Source organism: Carex rostrata, chromosome 25 (assembly GCF_964058835.1).
Source record: "Carex rostrata chromosome 25, lpCarRost1.2, whole genome shotgun sequence".
In the NCBI taxonomy this organism is placed as follows: Eukaryota; Viridiplantae; Streptophyta; class Magnoliopsida; order Poales; family Cyperaceae; genus Carex; species Carex rostrata.
Genome location: NC_135942.1, coordinates 1,133,046 through 1,146,110, shown reverse-complemented (window position 1 = coordinate 1,146,110; position 13,065 = coordinate 1,133,046). Strand labels below are relative to the sequence as shown.

The window sequence follows — 13,065 nt, the reverse complement described above, 5'->3', positions numbered from 1 at the left end:
TTTGGCCACATTTGGTGATAATTTTTTATCAATTTAGTAGCACTTCAGTTTGAGTAGACAACAAAGTTACATTATTGTGCCATAAAAACATCTCTAGTTTTTACATGAAACCATACATGCTATCTTCAAAATTCAAAAACACTATTCGACTTTGGTCCAAGAATTATGATACAAGTCAAGAGTGATATTATCCAGTACAGCTTATAAAGATCGAAATAATAAATTGCATAGAAAAATTATGCATGCATTCCATTCTACCAAACACACGCGAAACCCCTAATATACACAAAAGATAACCCAAACATCACTAGCAGTTCCTATACTTTATACATTAACAAAAACTATTCTATAATCTTCTATCTTTACAACAAATTCTAGTTTTACCCTTACAACCTTGTTTTGATCTACAATATGGTCCATGTGTTTCTCCCCTATGAATGATTGCAATTTGGCTGTTATAAATGTAGCTTTGAACTCAGTACAGCCAGTAACAACAATTTACAAATCTTTTTCGAAAGGACTAACAAGCCATGTAGGACCACTAAGTACCAAGCACTGAAACAAAACAATAGTATCAGATTGGTTCAGAGTTATTCAGAATCCCAGACTACTATTAAGGCTAAACTAGACTCAATTGATCCTAATTATAAAAAAAAATGAAACATAACAAGAAATCAAACTGAAAAGAATTCATGCTTACCTCTATCAGTAATTACTGAACTCATTTTCCACCTTAAGTAAATAACTATTTACTGTCAGAAATTTTGCCAACTGAATCTGATGAAGCATAATTATAGGTCTCTGAAATCCTTCCGAACATTCCAAAGGATCTCAGCACACCGCCTCATGCTGGGCCTATCCTTTCTTTCTGGACCCAGACAAGTAAAGGAGAGCTCCAGTACCCTCTCCAGTGCCACAATGGTTGCCTCATTTCTGGGAAGAGCAGGATCCAGAACCTCTATTGACTCGCCCTCTGTGAACTTCTTCATTGCCTGTTCAAACCATATGTAAACATTTGTTGTTCTGTTTGTTTGTGTAATTAACGTAAACTTCATCTAAGTGCTTATGTCTTCGGTCATTTAGATAAATGTTGACTGTTCTGTGACCATTTTTGTGCCTACCAAACATAATTTGGATATCTGTTGACACAGTTGAGACGCATTAAGCATTGCACAATAACTACGAAAGAGACTGCAGAGAAAATTTTCTGAAAGAAAGTAAAAGAAATCATCTTAATTAGTTCATCATCTTATCAGAGAGAATTGCAACAAGACAGCAACCCGTCACTTGCTATTATTGCAAAGCATCATCTAATTTAACGAAAATTCAATGGCAATCTCTGATCTTGATCTTCGATATCAGAAAAAGTTTCTTTTGCAAAGACAACTGTTTCTTGCAAAGGAACAAAGTGGGGCAAAAAGGAAATAAAAATCGAACAGACTAAAACCACAAATGATAGTAGAGAGCTAACTCTTAGTTTCTCAGTAAAGTAGCAGTCCGTTTGATACAACTATAAGAGGACTTTATCGATAAGGACCTTCTGTTGGCCAAAACAAATAAAAAAAAAAGGACAGAAAATTAAAAATAAATAAATAAATAAACTACCCAATTAGAGCTCCTACAAAACCAAAAAATTTAGCACATAAGGAAGTAGAAGTGAATTCACAAAAGGTAGTGGGTCATAATCAGGCATAAAAGAAAAGGTAATAAACTACAAAAAGGAGCAAGAAATAAATATACCCATTTTGCTGTTATTTTTGCTTGAAGTTCTCTCTTGGGCTCTATTGGCCTTCGACCTGATACCAGCTCCACCAGTAACACGCCAAAGGAATACACGTCGCTTTTCTCAGTCAAGTGGTAAGTCTTCAGATACTCTGGGTCAAGATAACCGGCAGTTCCTTTGACTTGGGTTGAAACATGGGTCACACCAGAATCAGAATCACCCGATCCGAACCGTGCAAAACCAAAATCAGCAACCTTCGCACGCATGGTTTCAGTAATAAGGATGTTGGATGCCTTTATATCTCTGTGGATTATTGGATGATCTGGAAAAATAATGAAGATAAACTTAGCTTAGTACTTTAAATTTGCAGTACATGAAATAGCACTCAATCACAAAATATGATTTTAAAGACGGAATTTAATTTAAATGCTTAGTCAATCCTCATCTTGTTTTGGGCCTGCACTATGAAATATAAAAGAAAACAAGCAACATATAAAATGGGGAGAGGATTGCCAAATGTCAGGTATGGATATGATAAGTACAAACATATACCTGCATACATGTGGAGATAAGTGATGGCATGAGCAACGTCAATTGCGACATCTAGACGTGCACCCATGTCTAGCCATTTACCCTGATGTCCTGCATAATACATTATATATATCTCAACCAAGCTGCACATAACTAAAACTTCTTGTACTGCCTGGTTTTTTTAAAATAGTAGCTCAAAATGCTGACTAGGCTCTTGACAAACAATTATGGTAAAGTTAAATATAAAGCCAAAATGAAAAAGGGCCAAACAATCAAATTAGAAAAAAAAATGCAACGTGCGGCAAAGTAATGCATTAGACTTGTAAGTATTAGGATCTGAATGGAACCTGCACCAGACCTGAAGCCAAAACAGTTCATGAGATTTTTTATCAGAACTTGGATTTGGATTCTACTCGAAAGATAAAATTGGGAAAACAAAACAAGATAAAATTATATACAAGGAACAAAATGTTTGGTCAGCATATATATATATATATATGAGTACGGCTAACGCGCTTCCACTAGTATATTAACAATATGCTTCCGGCCTCTAAAATCTATTTAATCGGCTTCAAATAAAAAATCCGAACCGTTCAAACCAATGTCCTTAACGAGAACTTCGTTTCCATATAAAAAAATTTAAGTTTCGAATTTATTTATTATCAAGTCAAGTGGTCAATAAAATGAGCAAATATATTCGAAACTTAAATTTTTTTGACCGCTTGACTTGATAGTAAATATATTCGAAACTTAAATTTTTTTTATATGGATACGAAGCTCTCGTTAAGGACATTGGTTTGAACGGTTTAGATTTATCATTTGAAGCCGATTCGATAGATTTTGAAGACCAGAAGCATATTGTTGATATACTGGAGGAAGCGTGTTAGCCGTACTCTATATATATAAATATATAGAGTACGGCTAACGCGCTTCCTCTAGCATATGGGCCGAAATGCTTCCGGTGGAAATTTGAAATTTCAAAATCCAAAAAGTCGATCTGAACCGTTCATCTTCTTCTCCATATTAATATCTGCTTGGAGACCAAATTTTACATTTTTCTGAAATTTTTTACTATTTATTAAGCCACTTTGAAAATCGCTGATCCAATGGTTTTACTGTTTTGTTAAGCCACCGTTGGATCACCGATTTTCAAAGTGGCTTAATAAATAGTAAAAAATTTCAGAAAAATGTAAAATTTGGTCTCCAAGCAGATATTAATATGGAGAAGGAGATGAACGGTTCAGATCGACTTTTTGGATTTTGAAATTTCAACTTTCCACCGGAAGCATTTCGGCCCATATGCTAGAGGAAGCGCGTTAGCCGTACTCTAAATATATATATATATATATATATACCAGACCTGATTTCACGTACCATCCAAGTGATTCCGTAATGTTCCGTTTGGTACATACTCCACAACGACGATCCTTTCATCTCCTTGCTCAAGGTATCCATAGAACCGCACGAGATTTAAATGCTCTACTTTAGCCATTATCTTTATCTCACTTTTAAACTCCACGCACACGTGAGGGTTATATAGACTCTGAATAGAAGAGAAATCGACAGTTATTGTTTGGGGTCCATTTCTTGCCCAAATAGATAAAATAAAACTTGATCAATTGCTGACATGATATGCATAAAAAGGTTCATTAAAGAGAAAAAGGATACCCAAAACAAGTCATATGGTACTAATGTATAACAGATCTATTACATCATGATATTGGTACATATCTTATATGGTTGCATGATTTCTTTTCTGGTAAGTTGAGGTTTCATGTAAATAGCAGGACATCAAAACAGAATAAATAGATGTTTTTAGATTTTGGAATAAAATTGAATAATCTGATTATAAATACCAATTGAGTTCCCCATTCCAAATTGAATAATCTGATTATAAATACCAATTGAGTTCCCCGTATGAATGACTTTTTCAATTTGGAAAAATTAACTCCTTAAATTAACAAACTACCTACGACATTTGTAAAATTGCAAAGTTAGAAATCCCATTGCTGAATTTAACAGCTCGGCCATTATTTTACTTAGCAGCCTAAGGTGTTGACATCACTTCGACTGCTGGCAGTTAAACGATGTAAAAAGGCCATTATTTAACTAAACAGCATGGAAACCAGGTCCATTGAAAAAACTATGAGAATTCCAGCTTTATAAACACCTGAACTGCATTGGCACTTTGTCAAATTGTATAATTGATATCTCCAAAGATGAAAATCACTCGTTGTAAGTCCATCTAAGATAAAAAAACAAGGAATTCTGACCCTTTTGGCACGTTTAACTGCAACAAGTGTACCATCATCAAGCGTCCCTTTGAACACCGTGCCAAACCCTCCTTGTCCAATCTTGAGCCCAGGGGAGAAGTTCTTCGTTGCACGCCATATCTCTTCCATGGTGAAAACACAACTCTGGATATCATTTGTGAAGTTGCCAAATGCATTTCTACCCGATTGCTTTCCCCTTGTGCTGTATGAACCACTATATGGGCTACGAAATTGTGCTGCTGACATGAAAACATGAGTGGTGATTAAATAAAAACGCACCAAATTAACTCATTTTGAAAGTTCCAATCCTTAAAAAATGAATAGCTTTTGAATATGCATTTAATATTTTAATCTTTTTGAAATTTATGAAATCATGGAACCGCACCTTCTAGAAGGAAGTATGGTTCTCAAGTTATTGGTGTACGATCATAACATAATACAAAACATCTTCAGAATTTACACTGATCATGGTCACTAAATACACTGATCAACCTTTTGTTCATAACACACACGCACACAAAAAAAAAATCTGCACTAAACAAAAACACGAAAAGAAAAGAATCAAAAAACTCACAGGAGGAATTCTTCGACATGGTCTCCGGAGCCGACGACGCCTTCTCAGAGACACCAAAGCAAAGCCGCATGGATTTGAAGAAACCTCCAACCTTCCGCTGCCCCTTCTCAACCGTGGCAGCCGAAGAAATGGAGAACGGACTGGCGGTTGGGTCCCACCTGTCAGGAGTCGCAGTGGAGGTCGACGCTCTTCTCCTGCCTCCGCCTCCATTTACTCCACCGGATATGTTTCGGCGGTGGTCGGAAGAGAATGGGTCCCACCTGTCAGGAGTCTCGGTGGAGGTCGAAGCTCTTCTCCTGCCTCCGCCTCCATCGGAAGAGAGCGACGCCATCGCTGAAAAGTTCTTCGTTTGCCGAAGTCTTGAAAACTGCGTCTGATGAGTGGCGCGAGCTGTTTAGAGCGTGCAATTGAATAATTCTATCGGGTAGAAGACTCCGTCGTCTGAGTACTTTGACCCGGTAAAGATATTGACATAGCTGGTTTATCTTCATGCAGTGCAAGATCAATAGAAGATAAAATGAAAAATTATTTGAGTGGTGCACTGTATGAAGTGAAAACACCTCTATCAATATATTTACCCGCGTTGACCGGGGGTTGGGACTTAACACCTTGTTTGGATGTAGAGTAGAGGAAAGGAGGGAATGGAAAAGAACACAAACTTTTCGTTGAATTGTGTTTGGTTGATAAAATTATGTTGGAGTTGAAGGGTATAGGAGGTGAAAGATTTAACAATGTATCATTATAATTAATAGAATCGGTTTTCCTTCCAAATTGAGGTGTAATGGATGGAAAGAAATTTTGTTACAAATATTTTTAAAAAAAATCACACAAATACCCAATCCTATGTCTTACATATATAATTCTCATACAAGATTTTTTTTCTCAAACCTACAACAGTCACCGAATTTCTCATTAACCTCCTAAATTTTAATCAACCAAACAAGAAAATAAAACAGAAATGAAAGTTAAATTTATTTTCTCTCATTAATCATCCAAACACGAAAAAGTTAAATATATTAATCTTCCTTTATATTCCATTCCATTCCCTTCTATTCTTTACCTCCCATTCCACCTTCTACTATCCATCCAAACAAGGTGTAAGAGTCTTAAGAGTGCTTTGGCTGTTACGAGATTGTATGATTTGTTTATCGTTGTATTGTATGGGATGAAATCTCTCGGAAATAGAATTCAACAACGCAAATTTCGGGATTCTATTTTTAAATGGAAATGGATGGAAAAGTGAAGTAAAATATTGTTTGGATGTAATGCAGTGCAGGTCACAATGATAAATGAATTATTTGGATTCGATCTAAAAATTTGAGATTTGAAAATAATTCAGAAATAATTTAGTATTATGAGAAAGTAAAAAAAAAATAACCAAAAAGAACTCAAAAAAAAATTAAAAGAGTTGTTTTTTTCACAAATAATTAGTACTTCGCGTTTTATTCGTGAATAATTCGGTCAGCCAAATAATTTGTCATTAGGTTCGGAAACACTTTAAAAATATTATGACTGTAATTTGTTCAAAGGTGAAAGTTGTTATTTTCTATTTTATGGAGTTGTATTAATTATTTTAACCATATAAATTGAAAATAATAATCTAAAAACTGTATAATTATAAAAAAAAAATTGTACTGATGATAAATTTATTAAAAACCGAAATCAATAAATTAAATGAGGTTCGTAGAAATAGATACAATAATTTATTTATATCCATTTTCAATACACTAATATATTTTAAATTCATTGTTTACAAAATTTAATGACATTTTATCCATTCAAATTTAATTCACTTTTTAAGTTTTCCCAAATCATAACAACACATACTTTTCCCAGTATAAAATAAAATATCCTAATTTCCAAAATGATGCGGGGACATTTGGTCTCTTTCAAATGCGGACACGCCACGGTCCTCCTTAAACGCATGAAAGCATCACATTTCTAAATTCCGTGAGCGAGCGAAACAAACAAGCGGCTGCGAAAATATCCACGAAGACCACGAGTCATAAATCATAATATGCTTGGTTTGCAAAATTATGAATGGTCGGCAGGGGCTCATAAACAGCTTTTTCCGCTCCTCGTTTTTATTTTTTGAGTCGACTGAATCATGCACAGCTGGAGGCCACATCTTTCTCTTTCTCTTGGACTCTCTTTTTCATTTTCTTCTAAGAATTTTATGTTATATCTTAAATTCTTTCTAATTGTAATTTTTGACTGTTGATTGTTCAGAGGATTTTACTGGAGCAAACTAGGATCTTGGGGTTGCAAGTAGAACGCCAAACAGGAACCCGTTATGTTAGTGCCCTGCACCAGTCCTTTTCAGTAGGAAATACATCAAATCATTCTTTATATATATTTGGATATACGCATTTTTATAAATAAGTGTTTATAAGTAAATAATAAGAAATAGATAGCTAGGTCTATTAGACAATAAGCTGATTCCTTAAATGTGAGCAAAACAGAAATTTCAGTATTCTAAGACTTAGTCAAAAGTGACTAAGTCATCTCTATAATTTTACAATTTTATTTATACACATAGGAATTTAATTGAATTTAATTTTTTTTAAACTCTTTATATAGTCTAGATGCTCTCAGTAAATGAATAATGTTTACTTATAATATAATGGTTAAAGCTCTATTTTATAATTGGGAGATCCTGAATTTTAATCTCAATCACTATAATTGTGCATTTTAGTTTTCAGCCATCTCTATTAAAAGTTTCTAGTTCCGCCCTTGTGAATCTAGTTATTAAAATGTACAACCAGATGAAATTTCATTTGTGTGTTCGGTTTCGATTAATCTAATAAGAATTTTAAACTCAACTTTTAAGCAATGATATACTGAGTAAAATTTTATCTGGTGTTATGTATAATTTGCACTGTGTCTGTAAGCATAGAATAATGTGCACCAAATATTGGTTTATCTAATTGATTCGGATTATTTGTTTGTAGTTAATTAACAAAATCAAACCGAGATAGAGATGCCATTAGCCCATTAGTCAATCTTTTAGTCCGAATCGAACCTTTTAAAATACTTGGGCCTGCGGCCCAACAACTCATTAAACCCATAACATTAACCTTCCGTTAAAACTTGCTAACCTCCAACTACTAACATAAATAAGCCCACATTGAAGGCCCACAGTTGACCCATTTGAGAACACAAAAATGTTAGGATCATGAAATTTGCATAATCATAATTAGGACTCCACCAAAAATTCGTAGTTCATGATTCGATTTGAGTTTGATTCAAAAAAGTCCATAAAAAATTCGATTCGAAATAGTTTGAAATTAATTCAAACTGGACCTGGTTCGCAAACTTTTCTAGTTTGAAATTCAAAATAACGTGAACTGTTGATTTCCACTGATGACTTATGTTCGCTAATGACTTAAAAGTTAAAATATAAGGCCACCCAGCCATAAGTTATAACTCGTAAGTCGTAACCCTCATTCTTAGTTCTAAAATCCTAGACAACTTTCATCTCTCGCTTTCGGCAACTACAATCACTTTTCCTTGTCATGAAAAAGTTCGTAAAAAATTCGAAATTGAGTTCGTAAAAAATTCGATTCGAAATTAATTCAAACCAAACTCAGACTGAGGTAAGTTTGATTCGGTTCGATTCGCTTGCAGCCCTATGACATAATAAAGCTTCAAACCTCCAAAATATATGTTCTAATTATAATTATTGAAAACCCACGGTTTCCCATCATTAATAGTACAGTTTAAGGTATAAAATTAAGCACGATAAAATAAACAAAGAATTATATTAATGTTTCTTGCATTTATATAGCTCGAATGTCCAATTTAATATAATTTAAAAGACAACTAATCTATGATGGCATAATTGAAATTTAACAGCACAATTTTCATTTTACTTTTACTTGATCACTAAATGACATCAAATTATAGAACAAGTCATATTAAATTTAACAGCAAAACTGCACTTACAAATTTTTTCAATTTTGATAAATTTCATGTTAGTTATTACGGTTATCAAGTTAATGTGTTAATATATACTAGGTACTGTTTCCTTGAAGAATACATCTAAAGTACCTTATTTTCATTATCTGCTTCAGGGCCTTCATCAGTGTTTGCACCAAGAATGAAATCTCTGCTATTCTCTTTCTGTGAACAATAACTCTACTATTCTTATTTTTTCGAATCCAACCATTCAATTTTTTTTCGGAAACGAATCTCAAAGTAACTTTTTTCAAAACTTTTATGTGCGTACATCTCGAAATAATTCAATGACTGAATTTGAAAAGGCAGAGATAACAGAAGTATTCTTCATGCACGAGAATAACAGCATATTTTGATCCTTGCACCAAACGCTACATTCAAGGGTGACATTAAATCATTAACACCGGGTGCAAATTTGGTAACCACAGCAATGATTAAACCATTGACTTAAAAGTTAAAACCATGCACGTGGCATTTAATCATTAGCACCCTAGCTAAATATTTTAAAAAAAATTAAAAGAGGGATCAGTTAACGATAATTATTTCGACAAAAAAACAATTTCAACACAATTTAAATTAAAATAATTAAGCATGTTATTGAATATATAAATAGTCTGCTAATTAAATTTCATGTTGTTTGAATTTGAAGATATATCGATAACTATTCATTTTAGCTTGTCAGAATTTCAAATTATTTTATATATGTTGAACCATATACAAAATCTCAATATCTTCTATGTAATTTATTTGTACAGCATGTAAATCACATCTTCTTGATCATTTCAAATTAAAAAAAAAAAAATTGTCAAAAAAAATTGTTATTATGTTAATCCTTCGCTTAATACAAAACTTTCTTATTGTCAGGCTGTCAGCGTCACCAACTCTCAAATTATCTTTCTCCACCTGAAGTTGGGCCCCATTTGATAGATGCGGGAACCTTATTTTTTTATTTTCGATGTTAACATCTGATTCATTGATTGTTAAAGTTTGTTTTTCTTATCCCGTGTAAAGATTCGGATAATAAAAGATGTGATTGTTGATTGAGATGGAAGTTATTGATGAGATATTCCGGGGACAAACAAGTCAGAGGACACCGATCACGACTCACGAGGCTGTACATGCGATTCGGGTCTCGGATTTTGTACTACTGTTGGTTCAACCCGGTTGAGGATTTTAGTGAGCGACGTGTAGGGATAGATCATAGGGGTGTCAACGGATCACATATTATCCAATTTCGTCTGGATTCAAATCCAGAAAATTGTTTAAATTATCTGATCCTTATCCGTATCCGAGACTATCTGTATCCAAAAAGTTATAACATATAATGATATGGTAAGATTTTTAACTATTTGTATCCGACCGTTACATTCATAAATCACAACAAATGTACTTTATTATGTTCTTAAATTGATTTATTAAATTGCATATTCATACCAGTGATTTATTAAACTGCATATACATATACTAGCATCGTACCTGTGCGTTGCAACGGAAACATATTATTTCATTATAAAATATTATAAAATGAAGAAGATCAGGCGTTTCATTATTTCAACAAATGTAATGATACGGTAAGATTTTTAACTATTTTTATCCGACCGTTACATTCCTAAACCACAACAAATGTACTTTATTATGTTCTTAAATTGATTTATTAAATTGCATATTCATACCAGTGATTTATTAAACTGCATATACATATACTAGCATCGTACCCGTGCGTTGCAACGGAAACATATTATTTCATTATAAAATATTATAAAATGAAGAAGATCAAGCGTTTCATTATTTCATTATTTGCGTGACCTTTTTGAAAATCAACCGTTCAAATATATGCTGCACAAATCTCAAAGTAATAATGATACGGATACTGCAATACGGTAATTTTCAAAAATGAAGGATACGATACGGCTATTAAGAGATGGGCTATGGTGCATTGCAATGCATGGAGGGGTTTGTGCATTGGACCATAAATCTAAAATTCAAAATCTAAATGGCTGATCCAAACCGTTCATCTTGTTCTCCATATTAATATGTGCTTGGAGACCAAATTTTACATTTTTCTGAATTTTTTTACTATTTATTAAGTATTTTACAAAATTGTTGATCCAACGGTGGCTGTTGATTTTACTGTTTTGTTAAGCCACCATTGGATCAACAGTTTTGTAAAATACTTAATAAATAGTAAAAAAAATTCAGAAAAATGTAAAATTTGGTCTCCAAGCACATATTAATATGGAGAACAAGATGAATGGTTTGGATCGGTCATTTGGATTTTGAATTTTAGATTTATGGTCCAATGCATAAACCCCTCCATACATTGCAATGCAACACAGCCCATCTCCGGCTATTAATATATATATATATATATATATATATATATATATATATATATATATATATATATATAGTTAGGCTGGGGTGCTATGGATAGCATAGTGGCCTCCCGTGCTACAGCTCAATATTTAAGTTTTCAAAATCCAAACGGTCGATCCGAACCGTTCATCTTATTCTCCATATTAATATCTGCTTGGAGACCAAATTTTATAATTTTCTGAATTTTTTTTACTATTTATTAAGCCACTTTGAAAATCGCTAATCCAACGGTTTTACTGTTTTGTGCAGCCACCGTTGGATCAACAATTTTGTAAAATACTTAATAAATAGTAAAAAAATTCAGAAAAATGTAAAATTTGGTCTCCAAGCAGATATTAATATGGAGAATAAGATGAACGGTTCGGATCGACCGTTTGGATTTTGAAAACTCGAATATTGAGCCGTAGCATAGAGGCCTCTATGCTATCCATAGCACCCCAGCCTAACTCATATATATATATATATATATATATATAGTATGGCTAACGCGCTTCCTCTAGCATATGGGCCGAAATGCTTCCGGTGGAAATTTGAAATTTCAAAATCCAAAAAGTCGATCTGAACCGTTCATCTTCTTCTCCATATTAATATATGCTTGGAGACCAAATTTTACATTTTTCTGAAATTTTTTACTATTTATTAAGCCATTTTGAAAATCGCTGATCCAACGGTAGCTTCTGATTTTTACTGTTTGGTAAGCCACCGTTGGATCAGCCATTTTCAAAGTGGCTTAATAAATAGTAAAAAATTTCAGAAAAATGTAAAATTTGGTCTCCAAGTAGATATTAATATGGAGAAGGAGATGAACGGTTCAGATCGACTTTTTGGATTTTGAAATTTCAAATTTCCACCGGAAGCATTTCGGTTCATATGCTAGAGGAAGCGCGTTAGCCGTACTCTATATATATATATATATATATATAGCGTCTGTCTAAATTGCTGCTGGCAGCATTTCGGCAGAGGTGCTGCCGGGGCTATATTTAGCCGCGTGATGTCCAAACAACAAATCCAAACCGTTAGATGTTTAATCTATATTATAATCTACTTGGAGACCAAATTTTACATTTTTTGGAATTTTTTTACTATATATTAAGCTGGTTTGAAAACCGCTGATTTCAGTAAATTTCTGCAGCATTGAAATCAGCGGTTTTCAAACCAGCTTAATATATAGTAAAAAAATTCCAAAAAATGTAAAATTTGGTCTCCAAGTAGATTATAATATAGATTAAACATCTAATGGTTTAGATTTGTCGTTTGAACATCAAAAAATAAAAAAAACAGTGGCAGCACCGCCTGCAGAAATGCTGCCGGCAGCAAATTAGCCACAGCATATATATATATATATATATATTATTTTATATATGATATTTATATAATTATAATTTAAATCAAATTTATAGAGAAAAATAGTTAAATACTATATTTATCTATAAGATAACACATGTGAACTCTAGTGTAGTGGTAAGAATTTTGGCACCAACAGAACCCCAATGCGCGGTGCACAGACTCGGTCCGCAGGCACCGTGCGTGGTTCAGAGGCGCGATCCACGGGTGCGGTGCGCGGTCTACAGGCGCTAGGATCATATGCGGCGCGACCAGTGCATGCTTAAGTGTTGAAGCGCATAATTTGG

At 33.6% G+C, this 13,065-nt stretch overlaps 1 protein-coding gene across 2 annotated transcripts; it reads right to left on the bottom strand.

Moving 5' to 3' along the window:
* Nucleotides 1-5,543, bottom strand: LOC144543838 (calmodulin-binding receptor-like cytoplasmic kinase 2). 2 transcript variants are annotated; one of them, XM_078292268.1, is made up of 7 exons: nucleotides 5,102-5,543; nucleotides 4,528-4,766; nucleotides 3,629-3,797; nucleotides 2,276-2,365; nucleotides 1,741-2,045; nucleotides 701-992; nucleotides 1-555 (listed from the first exon to the last, which is right to left on the bottom strand). In XM_078292268.1, exons 1-6 carry the CDS (start codon nucleotides 5,430-5,432, stop codon nucleotides 792-794), a joined length of 1,335 nt encoding a protein of 444 aa, XP_078148394.1. In that variant the 5' UTR covers nucleotides 5,433-5,543; the 3' UTR covers nucleotides 1-555; nucleotides 701-791. The 2 variants fall into 2 exon arrangements, with proteins under 2 accessions (XP_078148394.1, XP_078148395.1); XM_078292269.1 differs by having other exon boundaries at nucleotides 4,528-4,763.
* Nucleotides 5,544-13,065: the final 7,522 nt, after the last annotated feature.

Excerpts from the sequence above, each read along its gene's own strand:
- LOC144543838 (XM_078292268.1), bottom strand. The coding sequence starts at position 5,432 with ATGGCGTCGCTCTCTTCCGATGGAGGCGGAGGCAGGAGAAGAGCTTCG. Across the intron at positions 3,798-4,527 it reads CAGTTAAACGTGCCAAAAGG|AGTCTATATAACCCTCACGT; the intron begins GTCAGAATTCCT and ends TCTTCTATTCAG. Across the intron at positions 2,366-3,628 it reads ATTACGGAATCACTTGGATG|GACATCAGGGTAAATGGCTA; the intron begins GTACGTGAAATC and ends TGTATTATGCAG.